General features: G+C 67.5%; 1 protein-coding gene across 1 annotated transcript; it reads left to right on the forward strand.

Annotated features, from left to right (window-relative positions):
• The first annotated feature begins 3,265 nt into the window (after positions 1 to 3,265).
• On the forward strand, positions 3,266 to 13,050 carry GATA5 (GATA binding protein 5). Its single transcript, XM_055343501.1, has 6 exons — positions 3,266 to 4,073; positions 5,286 to 5,461; positions 11,178 to 11,303; positions 11,500 to 11,587; positions 11,883 to 12,007; positions 12,332 to 13,050. Exons 1-6 carry the CDS (start codon positions 3,542 to 3,544, stop codon positions 12,485 to 12,487), a joined length of 1,203 nt encoding a protein of 400 aa, XP_055199476.1. The 5' UTR covers positions 3,266 to 3,541; the 3' UTR covers positions 12,488 to 13,050.
• The last annotated feature ends 2,480 nt before the right edge of the window (positions 13,051 to 15,530 follow it).

Consider the following 15,530-nt stretch of genomic DNA (forward strand, 5'->3'; position numbering starts at 1 on the left):
GTGCGTCACCAGCCTGGAATGGGAAGTCACTTTCCCTGGTCACCAGGGGCTAACAGCCAAAGCTCTCCTCTCTCGGGGGTCAGATGGCACCCCCCAGCCACTCTGGCCAGGTCTGCAGGGCGGGGACAGCCGACCTCCGGGGCTGCTGTTCCTCCCTGTGCCACCCCCACCCCACCCCACCCCGCTCTCAGGGCCCCCGGAGCATACGCTGGACCCCACACTCTGCACCCCTCACCTGGCTTCCCTCAGCGCTCGCCCGGGGCCCGCGGACTCTCCTCCTGGGGCCGATGCTGCAGGACCTCCCGACGCCAGGGCGAGGGGCAGGCATTACCGTCACCCCCTGTCACCCCCATTACAGACGAGCAGGGGTGCAGAGAGAAAATTCACCCAAAGTCACACAGCCGTGAGACAGCAAAGCGGGGCCCCAAGGTCTGACTGCTTTGCACTCACAGGCTCTGACCTGCTGGCCCCAAAGCTCCCCTCGAGGCTCCGTGTCTGCTGAGGAGGCAAAACAGGAAACGGCCAAAGACCACGACACATGACAAGGCACAGGGACTGGAAAGGGCAACTTCTCAGGGAAAGTCACACAGAAAGGGATTTGCAAGCTGGGTGTTGAGGGATGTGTAGGAGTTCAGCAAGTAAAGAAGACGGCAAAGGAAGGGCCCTGTAAGTTGGGGAGCAGCATGGGCAGAGGCTTAGGGGACAGGCAGGCTTGCAGCTGGATGGGCTAGCAGGGGGCCGGGTCCTGGCCTGGGCGGGGCACCTGGCTCCCTCTGGAGGAGGAGCAGCTGCACAGAAGGGTGACGGGACCCTTTAGTATCAGGAAGTCATTTGCGGGGGGAGGGGAGCCTGGGCAGGAGGGGGGCACCTGGGCTTTGCAGTTTGGGCTGAGACGCCTTCTCTTTGGCTCAAGTAGGAGACATCTGTGAAGACCACCGGACGCTGCTCCACCCTGCGGGCCGCCGGGGCTGGTGAGTGAGGGTCTGCAGGGCGTCCAGCCTGGGGGGGGCCCCACCGCAGCCCCCACTCCCGCTGGTGAGCGTGCCCCAGCCCCAGACGCTCCGAGCGGCCGCCCAGCGCCGACGCCAGCAGGCTCCCCTGTGTGGTGTCCAGCCAGGGGGGAGGCTTTGAGAGACCAGGGTCTCGAGGCAGCTCGGCCGCCCTCACCCCGTCAGCCCCCGGCCCCCCCAACACACACATTCTCCCGGGAGAAGAGTCTCAGCCTTTCCATCCTACGCCTAATCCGCGTCCATTTTAGGGATTTGTGAAGACAGCAGAAGCCCCCCCAGGTCGCCTCCCTTCGGGACCGTTTGCCTCCTTCGTGTGTTTTAATTACCTGGTTTAATTATTAGCTGTGTGACCTTGGGCACCTTCGCTAAGCTCCCTGGGACCTGGGAATAATAATGACGTCATCGACATCCCGGGGATGATGGCGGGAGGGTCAAAAGGAAACATCACAGGACAAAGCCCGGCGCCCACTGATGCTGGGATTCGCGCTCAAGGACCAGACGGGACTTTATTCCTGGTGCAAAGTACGCGCCCTCCCCCACGGCCCCTGCCCCATCCCAGGCTTGCCGTGGGGCTTCTCTTCTTCTGGACCTGTCTTTGGGGATGGGGTGGGGTCTCCCTCGCCTCCCCTACCTTCACCCCCAGGGGCATGGGGGGGCAGCCTCCTTCCACTGCCCCCCCCCCGCACTTTCTCCGTGAACGGGGCTCTGAGGGTAGGAGGAGGAGAGCGGGCGCAACCCGCTTCGTGGTCCCCTAGGGCCGCAGAGGTCCCCTGGCACAGTCTCCAGGACCCTGAGTAGCACAGGGACACGTCTCTGCCCTTAGGGGACCCACTTTGAAAGAGAGAAAGATCCACTGGCCAGGTCTAGAGAGGGGTGGGGCAAGGAGGGGCCCCTGGGCTTACAGCCCAGAGGGTGGTGTGGGGAGAGCAGGGGCCACAGGAGCCCATCCTGGCAGGTGCGTGGGGCTTCTGAAAGCCAGAGGAGTTGGGGTGCTGGGGAGGGTGTGAGGGAGGGGCTGGGAGCGGCAAGGGGGGAGCCCTATGGAAGGCCACCTGCCCCCCTGCCCACTGACGCCCTGGCAAGGCTTGTGGAGAGTCCGGGCCTTTCCCGCCACCTTCCAGCACAGCCCTTCCTGGGCAGCCCAGCCAGGTTCACACTGGGTGCCTGGACATGCACCCAGATCCCCGCCTGCTGCAGGCAGGGACAGCACAGGGAGAGTGACAGCCGCCACCCTCCCCACCCCGCCACCCTCCCCACCCCGGGTCTAGCGTCCCCACCCCCCCCCCCCCCCCGCAGCCCATTCCTGCAAAGGAAGACGGTTCACAAGCCGCAAGCGCCTCGGGCACTGGTTCGCAAGCTCCCGCCCTGCAGGGTCCCTCCTCTCCTGCCCAGCACTGTCCTGCCCAGCAGGTCCCTCCGCATCTATTGTGCGGTCCCCTCAGAGAGCTTGGGGCCTCCTGAGGAGGCTTGGGGCATGGGTCAGCCAAGCCCCAGAGAGGCCCGGCTGCCACAGCCCTACCCCCAGGGGCCCACCGAGGGAGCGCCTGGGGGCACCTGCATGACCTCGGGGGGCCTCCCACCCATCGCACATTGCTGGTTCCTGGGGGAGCTCCTCCGGCCCCGCTCCGCAGCCACCAGCAGGGCCGGCTGGTCCCACCTTGGCCAGCGGCAAGGAGCAGGGCTGGCGCCGGGGAGTGCATCCAGGTATCCAGGTGGCGCAGCCTAGAGGCCCGACCACGCCCCCTCGCCGCCCCCACCTCCCTCCACGCTGGGATCGCCCAGGTTGCCCTGCTCGGTCGGAAACAGGAAGCCGTGGGGCTGCGGCTGCACTTGGGCATGGGGCGGCCCCCGTCCACCTGGTTGGAGGGACAGGGACGGGGAGCGGGGCGGCCGGTGGAACCGGATCCCGCGCGGGCCCCGAGCGCACCACCACGCGGGAGCGCGGCCACGGGCTCTCGGGTTCGTGCGCAGGAGCCCAACCGGACACGGGGCAGCCTCGGGGCGAGCCCGGCCGGACAGGGACCCGCGAGTCCTCCCAAGCGCACTAGGGACGTGTAGGCGTCCCAGCTCCCCGCTCCCTCCGGGCCAGCCCCGCGTGCCTGGTGCCCGCGCCCTCCCCGCCCGCCCCGAGCCCGGCCTGCTCGGGTCACGTGGCGCGGCCGCAGCCCCAGCGCTGACCCCGCGGGAGGGGAAGGAGCGAGGGAGGGAGGGAGGGGCGGCGGGGCGGGCCGGGGCGGCGCGGAGGGGCGGCGGGGCGCCCGGGATTCCCTGCGGAGCCGCGCGCCCGGGCTCCCAGTCCGCAGCCCGCCCGCCCTCCACGCTGCCCGGGAAGCTCCGCGGCCAGCGGGGGACCAGGCGAGTGGCCCGGCCGCCCCAGGGCTGCCCGCGCCCCCCTTGGCCCCGCGCCGCCTGCGCCCCCCGCGTCTCCGCGCCCCGCCGTCCACCCCGGCCCAGCGCGTACCACCCGGGCGCCCAGCAGCCGTGACCCCGGCGCGGCCCTGTGCCCGCAGGTCCCTGCCGCGTCGGGGAGGATGTACCCGAGCCTGGCGCTGGCCCCGAGCCCCAGCCAGGCCGCCTACGCGGACTCAGGCGCCTTCCTGCCCGCGCCGGCCGCCGGCTCCCCGGTGTTCGTGCCGCCCGCGCGCGTCCCCCCCATGCTGCCCTACCTGCCGCCGTGCGAGCCGGGCCCGCAGGCTCCCGGACGAGGCGCGCACCCCGGCTGGGCGCAGGCGGCCGACTCGGCACCCTTCGGGCCCGGCAGCCCGCCCCCGCCGGCCGCCCCGCCACCCGCAGCCACCGCCTTCCCCTTCCCGCACAGCCCCTCGGGGCCCGGGGGCGGCGCGGGGGCCCGGGACGGGAGCGCCTACCAGGGCGCGCTGCTGGCCCGTGAGCAGTACCCGGCCCCGCTCGGGCGGCCCGTGGGCGCGTCCTACCCCGCCGCCTACCCGGCCTACGTGAGCCCCGAGGGGGCCCCGGCCTGGACCTCGGGACCCTTCGAAGGCAGCGTCCTGCACGGCCTGCAGAGCCGCCCGGCTGGCCTCCCCGGCCGCCGAGCCACCTTCGGTGAGTGCGAGACCGGGGCGCGGGCCCCACCGGTGCAAACCCGCACCCCACGAAGCTCGGCCCGGGGGAGGGCTCTCCCTGCCGCCAGGCCCAGCGGCCAGGCCCGGGGCTGAGATGAAAACGCGCGGCCTGAGCTCTTCTGCACGTTGGTAAGAAAGCGTTTCTACGTTTCGTTCATCTGAGCCCAACGTTCTGGGCCGTCCCAACTACAGGCTACCTCTTAAACCCTCTTCTGAGGTTTTGGAGGGGATTTTTACAAAATTCAAAACACGGGCTTATCTAAGAAGCCGCCGCGGGGTCACCTCTGTCCTAGAATGTTTACATATTCTAATTTGAGACCTGGTTTCAATTGCTCCCCTGGGGTATAAACTTGGCTAATGGATCCGGGCCTGTAAGGCAGAGATTTGCTCCCCACCCTGGCACCAGGGACTCTCACCCCTGCAGCCAAACACCAAGAGCCAAGCCTGTGTGTGCTGCCGGAAGCGACCAGGTCCCACTCCGCGGGCGGAGGAGCCCTCGCTGGCCCACGGTCCAGCGGCCTTTGGTCCCCACTGGCTCCTCTGCGCAGGAAGCGGGAACCCCCGCCTCCCCCAACTCCCCGCGCCCGATGGAGCCCAGGGCAGCCCCACCAGAGCCCAGGGCAGCCCTACGGGGATCGACCCCCAGGGATCAACCCCCAGGACAACCGGCCCAGCCTGGAGGGAGCCGGGAGTGGCCGCCTCCCTGAGCAGCCCCAGGTGCACAACACGGCCCAGCTGCACTGTTGTTTTGGGGGGACGGTGGCTGCCCCACGGCGGAGCTGACAGTGACGGCGCCATGTCCCCTGTGGGATGTCACCGTCCACTCAGCCTCACCACCACTGCCCCATGTGAACAAGGCCCCTCTGCGGCCTCCCTCTCCTGGCGCCGCGACCAGGCCTCCCCGGGGGATCAAAGTGACACCCCGTGGAGGGGGGGACGATTCCCTGCTGTGCAATCTGAGCTTTGATTTATTAACCTTCCCCCAACCCACAAAGGCAATGCTAACCGGTGTCTTTTAATCTGTCCCGAACTTCATTGTACGTAAATTTAAGACGTAGAATAAAATTAGATAAAATAAATCTTAAAGTAAAAGAAATTCAAGGCGCACACAGTGCAGGGCCAAGGCCGCGCTTGCTGTGGGCGGTGGGAAGCCAGAGCCTCGGCCCACGAGCTGCCCGTCCCGTCCCCGTAGTGTCGGACTTTCTGGAAGAGCTCCCCGGCGAGGGTCGCGAGTGTGTCAACTGCGGGGCGCTGTCCACACCGCTGTGGCGTCGCGACGGCACCGGCCACTACCTGTGCAACGCCTGCGGCCTCTACCACAAGATGAACGGCGTCAACCGGCCGCTCGTGCGCCCGCAGAAGCGCCTGGTGAGTGCCCGCCTGGCTGGGCAGCTGGAGTCCGGGGGGTGGGGGTGCAGAAACCTGGAGGTGCAGACCCCAGAAGTGTGGAACCGGAACCGGGCCGGGAGTGCTCTGGGCAGCTGGGAGGCCCCGGCCTGGGCCCAGCCGGCCTGCTGGGGCTCGGCCCTGGGGCTCCGAGCGGGCGGGGCGCAGGTGACTTGGCCCAGGCCTGGGGCCAGCGGGGAAGGTGGCCGCTGGGTGCGCTTTGTCGGAGGACATCGAAATCCTACGCAGGAGGAGCCCTGGCCTCCCTCCCTCTCGGGGAACATTTTCCACCCGATACCAGGCGGTGGGGGCTGAGACTTGTTTTCACTTTTGGTTTTACTGCTGTGTGGCTGGGTACACAGCAGGGGACGGGGACTCCGCTTTTGCCCCCAGCAGGGCAGGGTCCCCAAAGCCGCATGAGGGTTTGTAGTGACTTAGTTCTACACCATCCTACAGGCCAACTCGGATGCGCCTGCGGTCCTGTAAGGGGTAGGGCCTGCCTTTGTTTGCGTGGCCCTGGGGTCCGAGGGCTGGGCACGGCTGTCTCTCGGGGAGCCTAGCCTTCTGGTCCAATGCTTGTGTGAGCCGGTTCCGGCCGGTTCTGGTGCCTGGGACCAGTGGGGGGCCAAGGGTGGGGGCTGGCGCCGGGCTGCCCCTGCGGATATGTGGGTGGCCCTGCCACGGTTGCTGTTCCGGCTGCGTGGCGCTCAGGAGCAGCCTTTACTGCGAACCCAGCAGCTGGGCTGTGGGAGCCCCCGACCAGGTCCCCCCGACTTCCCTCCACCCACGCTGTGCCTCCTGGTACCTCAGAATCCATATCACCCCCTCACTTTTCTCCCTGCCCCTGTGATCACGGCCCCCGGCCTGACGCTCTGCAGCTTGGCGTCTGAGGTGGCCTCACTGATAGGGAGACTGAGGCTAGGGCGCCCGGGGGCTCCGTGGGTGAGCGTCTGACTCTCGTTTCGGCTCAGGTCGTGCATGATCTCAGGGTCCTGGGATCGAGCCCAGGTCGGCCCTGTGCTCAGCGTGGAGCCTGCCTGCGGTTCTCTCTCTCACCCCCCCGCCCCTCCCCCTGCCCCACGCCCTCTTCCTCCGCCGTTAGAATAAATCATTCTTTAGAAAAATGGAAATTGAGGCTAAGAGTGACCGTGTCCTAGGGGGCCACAACCCCACTCCCACCCCGGGGGCCCCCTCCCTGCTTCATCCATCCTCCCCGACAGGGTCGGACCCCTCCCAGGGCTCACCTCCCAGCAGAAGTTCCTGCCCTGGGGGCCCAGCAGACAGAGGTCACCATCTAGGCATCAGGACGATGACCCCGGGGCTCACAGGCGCTCAGAGGGCACGTGGTCCGTCCCGGACTGTCTGCCCCGGGCTCCTGTGTGCCCCCGCCCGGCCGCTGCCCCAGGCCCCTGCACACGCCGTCCCCGGGCTCTGTTGTACAGATTGGGCAGGGCGCGTACATGGGCCTTGGCCAGCTCTGCGGACTGGTCTGGGGACAAGGGATAATTCGCTGTAAGGATGCCTCCTGGGGTGAAGAATGTCCCCGAGGCCGCAGGCCTCAGAGAGTGGGCAGCCTGGTCACCCGTGTGCCCAGGCCCGTGCAGCTCTGAGTGGAGAACGTGTTTGCCAAGCGGGGCTGGGGGTCGGGGGGTGTTTCCGTAGCCGTCCTGCTCCCGCCGGTCCTCCAGCAGGCTCTGATTTGTGTCTGGGTTCCTGCCTGGCACCCAGGGAGGGTGGCCCGCTGCTTCCCCGTGCTCCCACGGAAACACGGAGGTTGTCAGAGCGTGCTGGGACCAGAGCTGGGCCCACAGGGCTCCAGACACAGGGACTGGCCCATGGCCCCAGCCTTGGCCCCACCAGTGCCTCATGCCCCCTCGAGTGTGGCCAGAACTAATGCCCCGGGACAGAACTGTCCTAACCTTCTAAATGATTACAAGTGTTCTAGAAGCTTGTCACCAAGAATGGAGGAATGTGACAGTAACAAGCACGTGTCCCCCCCACCCCCATGGGAGCCCTGTCCCTTCTGCCCTGAGCCTGCCGCCTGCATCCTCAGGCCCCTCGAACCTTTGACCTGAGGCTTCTGTCACCGGGGACAGTGGGGTAGCTGCGGTGGTCCTGCCGGGCTGGCCAGGTCCCCTAGAGCCACACCCCAACCACCGAACGTCAGAGCCCCGCGGCCAAGGCCAGGGGACCGCTGGCGCCAGCTCCGGGAAGCAGCCGGTGCCGCGTGGGGCCCGGCATCCTTCGCCCAGCAAATCCGGACCTTGGTGAGGACCCTGGGTTTTCCTTCCTGCACGGCCTGCCGCGTGGACTCGTCCCTGGCACGGTTTGCCCTTGAACCCCAGGGGACACACGCGTCCCCCACGTGTCCTTTCCCAAGGCGTGGAGGACCCTCTTAGCATCGGGCCACGTCCTGCTGCTCTGCCGCTTGGGAGCCAGGCGCTTACTTGCAGAACTGCTTCTCCCCGTGCGCTCGCCTCACCCCTGCAGGCCGGCCACCCCGCTGCTGCTGCTGCTGCTGCTGCTGCTGCTGCTGCTGCGTGGGCCCCCCCCCTGCCAGCCCCACCCTGGCTCCGCACCGCCCACCGCCCATGTCTCCACTTGAACCCGAGGCGTGCGGGCCTGGAGCTCAGGGCAGCTCGGCTGCGAGCAGGCTTTGAAGTTTAACTTCTTTTGAAAAGAACAGACCAAAAGAGAAAAACGAAAATCAGCCAAGGGAGGCCTGGCAGCTAGGAGGCCCCGCCGCTTGTCCCAGGCGGTGAGGAAGGACAGCCGAGGCGGGGAGGGCCGGCCCGGGGGACGCGGCCCGGGTGTGCGCGGCGCTCAGCGGAGGGAGGCCCTCTGTCCACGCCGGCGCCTCTGCCCGCCGTGTCCCATCGGCTGGAGGAGAGGAAAATATAAACCAGCAAACTCTTTGAAACCTTTTTCCAGGTCTTATTTTCTCCCGTTTTCTTAATTTTAATTTATGCTTTCTAAAAAATAATTCACTTCTAATCCGGGCTCCAGATTTTTCCCCTCCCCTTCCCCGGGTGCGGCGTGCCGGTGAGTGAGCTCCTGGGGCTGCTTCCCCCGCGTGCACGTGGCATCGTCGTGGCATCGTCGTGTCTCGGGCTCTCCTTCCTCTGAGACGCTGCTCAGGAGCTGTGGGGGCCGTTGGGGGAGAGCCTGAGTGTGTGTGCTGGGGGTGGGCACGTTTCTGTAGGAAAGACTCGGTGTGAAGGGGCTGTGGCCCACGGGGCGGCCGCGGCCCTCCTACCTTCCACTACGGTGCGGGTTTTGGTGCGACGACGGCAGTGTGAGCCCTAAGGGAGCAAAGATCGGTAAGAGCGCCCGAGGGTCCCAACTGGATGCGCCGCAGGAGGTGGGACCTCACCGGCTAAAATACAAGACACCCCAGTAAGTGTGACTTTCAGACAAACGGCAACTGGCACCTTGACGTCCCACGTGCTGCAGGAACGTGTGCTCTAGAGCACTTGCTGCTCGTCCAAAGTTCGCGTCTGCGCATCCTGGTGCCTGGGGCGGGTCCCACGGCCTCCTACCCCTTTAGGAAGGGGGATGGATGGGGAGTGGGGGCAGGGACCCCGCCTCACGCTGGACAGTGGGCTCCAGGAGGGCAGGAGGCACCCCCTGTGTGCATAGCTTCTGGCACCCGAGGGACAGGTGGGACAGCGGGACGGGACAGGGAGGGGACACTCAAATCACGTCCAGTGAAAGCAGCCGCTTGCTAGGCAAGGTCAGGCTGGGACCTGTTGACTCTGGGTCCGGTGCTCCCACTCTGAGCATGCTCCGTCTGGGTCTGGCCGGGGCTGCAGCCACCACTCCCCTTCCGGCTCTGCTGGGCTCCCGGCTGGCCGCCAGCTTCGTCCACTCTGGTTCGTGCACTAGTCCCAGCCCTGCGTGCCCCCTGGGGGACCACTGGAGATCCTGGCTGGACATCAGCACCAGGTCTCCCCAGCCAGGCCCAGAGGCTTGGCCTTGTGTTCTCCTCGAGCCTCTGCGGCCTCATCCCTGTCCTGCCTTTTGGCCCTTTTGTCCCAGAGCCTGGGGCAGAGTCCTGCCTGGAGCCCGGAGGCCAAGCCTTCCCTTAAACAGGGCAAAATTCTCTGGAGCGGGGGCAGCCGCCCGCCTGCAGCTGGAAGGGGAGGGGAGGGGAGGGGCGGGGAGGCTTTGAGCTTTCTTGGGAATGGCTGGGCAGAGGGCTTGAGACCCGCTCCCACCCCTCCTCCCGGGGCATTCCCGGGGACAGGCCTGTGCCCTCGCCCTGCTGACCGCAGCCTGCAGGAACGCAGTGGGCAGGAGACGATGGGCAAGGCTGGCCTCGCTCAGCCACTGCAGGAGGAGGGATCCAAGAGACTTGAGAGAGTGGGAAGCTGAGGCCGGTCGTGTCTGTCACTCCCAACCCAGGACACGGTCCTTTTGCAGTTGTGTATCCCCCGCCCCTCACCCCGCTCTGTCGGGAGAATACCAGGAGGACACACGTCCCCTGGGGTCCTCACGGGCTCCAGTCCTGCCACCCAAACACTGGATCGGATGTGGCCTGGCCTGACCCCGGCTGCCACGGGGAGGTGGTCAGAGACCCTGCATCACACCCTGTGGGGGCCCCAGGGACCTGACCAGGGGGTTCAGTGCACGTGGAGGAAAGGGTTGGGCCGGTTCGGGGGCACCGGAGGGCCGGGCCTGAGGATGAGAACAGGCAGTAGTGCTCCCCGAAGATACAGCCTGGGGGGCCGGGGGCGGAGCCGCCAGCAGGCTGTGTTGAGGGCACCGGGAAGGGCTTGGGGTCTGAGGGGCCTGGGGGCGTGTGCCCGGCAGGTGCGTCTGGAGCTCCCAGCGTGCAGGTGACCTGGCCCTCCGATGCGGAGGTGGGCTGGGCTCGGCAGCTCACGGAATCCTGAGCCGGGGCAGAGTCCCCTTCCCGGGCCTGTGGGGTCCAGATTCCTGAGCCCCAAGCACCCTGCTGGCTCAGGACCCCCGAAGCTGCTGCTGTCTGGACCTCACCAGGCTCCCCCATGCAGAGGTCTGGGGCCCCTGGTCAGATGGACCTGCAGAATCGGGGGTTAGTCCTGCAGGGAGACATCGGGGCCTCAGGAAGGTTCCGGATGGGTTGCTCTTGCTCTGCCCTGCGACACCGTGGCCAACACCGGGGAGGTGCGGGCAGGCGACCCTGGGCCCTCAGCCCACCGCCCAGTGCTTGAGCTGAGCACACACTCCAGATCCTGTCTTGGAAGGCGGGCGCCCCGCGGGACCAGCAGGTCCCCTGCAGGTGCAGCCTGGGCCTGAGCTCCCGGGGGACCCTGGGCCCGGGGGAGCTGCTCCGTCCTCGCAAGCCGGGGCGAGGGCCCAGCGTCGGCAGCTGAGGGGAGATGATAACAGAAAAGCAGCTGCGCTCCTGCCGTGGGTTCTTCCTGAGGGCCTGCCCCAGCAGGTGGGGCTGTTCTCACCCCCTTTATACTGAGGGGGACACTGAGGCCCAGACAGGGACTATCCCGGGGCTCAGAGTGCATGTGGTCAAAGCTGCGAGGAATGGAGACGGTCCCTGCCCAGGGCAGACCTCACCACCTCGGTGCCCCAGCGCCTTCTCGCCCTGCCCCACGTGCCCCGGGCCTGGCCGCCGGTCAGTCCTGAGCCTGGCTCGCATCCCTCCTGGGCCGTGGTGCGGAGGCCCCCCCCCGCTCACCCCGGCCTCTCCCGTCCACAGTCCTCGTCCCGCCGAGCCGGCCTCTGCTGCACCAACTGCCACACGACCACCACCACGCTGTGGCGGCGCAACGCGGACGGGGAGCCGGTGTGCAATGCCTGTGGCCTCTACATGAAGCTGCACGGGGTGAGCGGACGCAGTGGGCGCAGGGAGCGGACCCCCGCTGGTCAGTGGGGGGTAGAGATGGGGTACTGGGGGGCAGGAGGCAGAGAGCGTGGGGCCCCACTGAGGCTCCTTCAGGGCTGACGGGGCAAGGGGCCCAGGGGTGAGCAGGGACAGGACCTGCCACCCGCCCCTACCCGCCCCTGCCTGCTCCTCCCAGGTGCCGCGGCCCCTGGCCATGAAGAAGGAAAGTATCCAGACGCGGAAACGGAAACCCAAGAGCGTTGTGAAGACCAAGAGCAACTCAGGTGCACGGGGCCAGGGCCTGTTGGGGTGCCAGGCGGGAACCCCATCCCCAGCCCTCCTGGGGGTGCACATTCGCCCCTTGGAGTCACCTGGAGTGTCTCAGATGCTCCATTAGACGGTTCCACGTCTGGCTCAAGCACCGTGCTCCTGACTGCGCCCTGGTGGCGCCTGTCGGGGGGGAAGGTCCGGGTGCCGTGGGGCAGGAGGGGAGATTGAGGGGGCCCCACCCTGTCCCACCATTAAGTGACCCACATGGCGGGGCCTGGCGGCTTCTGTAAATGCCCCCCCCCCTTCCAGGAGGCCTGGGGAACGGCACAGCCTCGCCGCCCTCTGTCCCGGACCCTGAGAGCCCAGGGGCTACCTTGAAACCCAAACCCAGCCTGGCTTCTCCTTCATGCCCCGGGTCCAGCATCACCTCCCAGGTAAGGCAGGTGGGATGGGGCGGGGTGCCCTGGGTGGCTCCTGGGTGCGTCCTCAGGGAGCCCCGACTCCCCGACCCGGTCACACCCCATCCCAGTCCCCGGGGGCCTCCCCCAGGAGCTCAGGGCTGGGCACACAGTTGAGCACGGGTACCGGCAGGTGGGCTGTGGTGGGCGCCAGGCTTCCTGCCTCCCGTGTCATCCTGCCAATGGCGAGGAGCCCCCACCCCACTCCGGGGCCCTCGGGGGCCCTGGGGGACCCTGGCCGGGTCGTGAGGGCTCCTTGCCGCCATCCTGCATTCCCGGGCATCTCCGTTCTCCCTGCAGGCCCCTGGCCCCGTGGACGACCCCCTGGCCCCCAGCCACTTGGAGTTCAAGTTCGAGCCCGAGGACTTTGCATTCCCCTCCGCAGCCCTGGGGCCCCAGGCTGGCCTGGGCGGGGCCCTGCGCCAGGAGGCCTGGTGTGCGCTGGCCTTGGCCTAGGTCCTCGGGCTCCCGTGGCCCCTCCGGCTGCCTGTGCAGCCCCCGCGCAGCAGAGAGAGGCCACCAGGCCTGCAGAAACGGGCCAGCGGGGCCGGGGGCGCCGGGTCCCTGTGTACAGACAGCCGTCAGGCCCCAGAGCGGGAGGAAGGCTGAGGGGAAGCGCCTGGGCCCCCACCGTGGACAGCAGGGGACGCCCCAGCGGCACTGCCAGGCTCTGACCGGCCCACTCCGGCCAGGGCTGACCCGGGGCCCCCGCCGCCACCTCGAGCTCTCTGGTCAACATTTGCTGTCACCACATCTACAAGTTGCTGCAGGTGGAACAGCCCCAGCCCCCCGGAGCACGACCGGGATGGCCGAGGCCAGGCAGGCAGCGTGAATGAGGGGACCTCCTCAAGCCTCACTCAGGATCCGTCCCTCTCTCACGTTCGATGGATGCAGCCACGGCGCCGAGAATGCCCCCTGAGGTGGCACCTCCTGTTCAAGCAGCACAATTTCCGAGTGATCTTGTCTTGTTTTTTTCAAAGACAAACGATGCCTTAAGAAAACAAATGTAAAATAAAGACTTTGACCTTGCATTTCGTTTTGCCAAGTGCCTGTGGGGTTTCCCAGCCGTCCCCACCACCACCACTCCCTCGGGCGTCTCCACGCGTGGCTCTGCTGGGCCTCACTGGATACTCGAGTCACCCAGGAGGCCCTTAAACACGGTGGCATTGAGGTCACCTGCCAGCATGGGCAGGGGAGGGACAGGGGGCCATCTTGGGGCTGCACTTGGAGGAACAGGTGGACGGGGCCTCAAGGCCGCACCCTGCCCGTCCTGCCGTGCTGGCCTGCGATGAGCCACGGGGAACGAGCCTGGCTTTGGGGCACTGGGTTCCGCCTGACACCGCTTGGCTGCCCGCTGACCCACGGTGAGCAGCAAGAGACCCACCAGGGACACAGGGACATAGGCATGGGTCAGGCCCCCCGCAGGCCGGGTGAAGCCGCCGCCCACCCTCTGGCGTCCACAGAAAGCCACCAGCCCAGCGCGTTGGTCCCAGCTATGAATCCGGGTCCCCTCACGTAGCTACAGCAGGGGCTGCCCAGGTCTGGGGACCCAATGGGCCAGTTTCTTGCAGAACTTTGGGGCCCGGGAGCCTGCGTGGTGGCCAGCGCCCCAGGTCCCTGCAGAGCCACACGGGGAGCCCTGGAGCCGGGGCTGGGCTGCAGAGGAAGGTCCCCAGGGCAGCGGCCCAGCCAGCACAGTCAGGAAGCAGACCAGGCGGGAGACGGGGCAACAGATGGCATCTGCAGGGCTTGTGCCCGTGGGTGGACGGGGTGGACACGGCCTGGACGTGACAGCCCCGACACGGGGTGGGGACAACCCACTGCCACCTTGTCCCCATGCTCGCCGACCCTGCTGCCTTTCCCAGGAGACCACTCACGAGTGAGCCAGGGAGGGCAATGCCCCCTTCCCACCCGGCCCCACCAGAGACCCAGGTCGTTACTTTGAGACAACCTAGTGGCAGTGCCCGCCTCCCGCTGTGCAGCCCTGAGCAGCTCTGTGGAGGGCAGTGTTGTCCCCTGCCCCTCCGGGCCCACCTCAAAGGCACGGCCAGACCTGCCCTTCCTCAGGCACCCCAGCTCCAGGCCCCGAGTGATGGAGACGGAGGCAGGCCGCAGAGGGCCCTCGAGGACCGCACGGGGCACGCAGCCCCTCCCCTGGGCCTGCACTGTGTCCCGCCCTGTCCGTCCCGTCACGTGGCCTTCGCCCTGCTGCTGAGGGACACCAGGGCCCAAGAGGTGGCACAAGGCACCTGGCCACACGGGGCCCACACAGGGGCCTGGGCAAGGGGGGGGCGACGGCACAGCATCATCATACAGGAAGTTATCTCCTGGGAGCCTGGGGCCTCTGTCGGAGCCTCGGTTTCCCCATCTGTAGATGGAGGAGGAGGCCACGTGCCTCTGGCCGGGTCTGGGATGCACACACGTGCAGCCGGTCAGGGCCTGGGGGTGTCCTGGAAGCTCTACGCAACCCAAGGGACCTTCCCGGAGGCATCCACCGTAGGGCAGGGAGGGTCCCCACGGAGCAGAGGAGGGGCTGCATGCCACGGGCCCCGGGCGTCCTGTCCGTGAAGAGGGTCCTTGACAGGAGGGGACGATTGACGGAGACGGAAGGAAGAAGCCATCATGTGCCGCGCCCAGGAAGGGGGAGGCCGGGCGCCACCGCTGGGCACGGGTGTCCCGCTAATTTAAGCCTTTCTGCCCCTGCTCCTCAGGCGGAAGCTGTCAGGACCGGACGGAGGCCTCATATAGCTCCGGCACCCCCTTCCTGCAGCCTTCCTCCCGCCAGCCCCCCCCCCCGGCTCCGCCCGGCCAGCGGCCACAACAGGATGAGCCGGAGGCTGGCAGGCGCGGGCACCGCGGCCCCCGTGGGAGGACGAGCCCAGGGACAGGCCCAGCCTGGCCGCGCTCCGGTCCCAACACCCTCCCACCACCTTCCGGGCTGAGGCCAACGTGCAGGAGCCCAAGGGGCAGGCCTCGAACCTGCCACTGCCAGGGCCACAGAAAGTGTCCCCGGAGCCCCGGGGGGCGTACAGGGTGCAGGGGCCGGGGGAGGGAGCAGCCCCTGCTGCTGAAGGGGAGGCGTTGAGTGCACAGAGCATCCACGGCGGGGAGACCTCTGGGGCCCACCCGCACCCCCTGCGAGTCCTGGGCTCCGCTGCAGATGCAGATGCAGAGCCTCTGGCCCGAAGCAGCGCAGGGACACCTCGCAGGGCTCCTCCAGGGGACCCCGCCCCAGGTCCTCAGGGATGTGGCGAGGGTCCTTTCTGACTTTTAAAAAAAAAAATTTTTTTCATTTATTCACGAGAGACACAGAGAGACAGAGACACAGAAAGAGGGAGAAGCAGGTTCCCTGCACGGAGCCCGATGCGGGACTCGATCCCAGGACCCGGGTCACGCCCTGAGCCAAAGGCAGACGCTCCACGGCTGAGCCACCCAGGGGTCCCTCCTTTCCAACTCTTGCTGCGTTTGGCCGAGAGTGTGCTCAGGGAGCACATGGGGT

The sequence above is a fragment of the Nyctereutes procyonoides genome, unplaced genomic scaffold, assembly GCF_905146905.1.
Source record: "Nyctereutes procyonoides isolate TBG_1078 unplaced genomic scaffold, NYPRO_anot_genome, whole genome shotgun sequence".
Taxonomy (NCBI): Eukaryota; Metazoa; Chordata; class Mammalia; order Carnivora; family Canidae; genus Nyctereutes; species Nyctereutes procyonoides.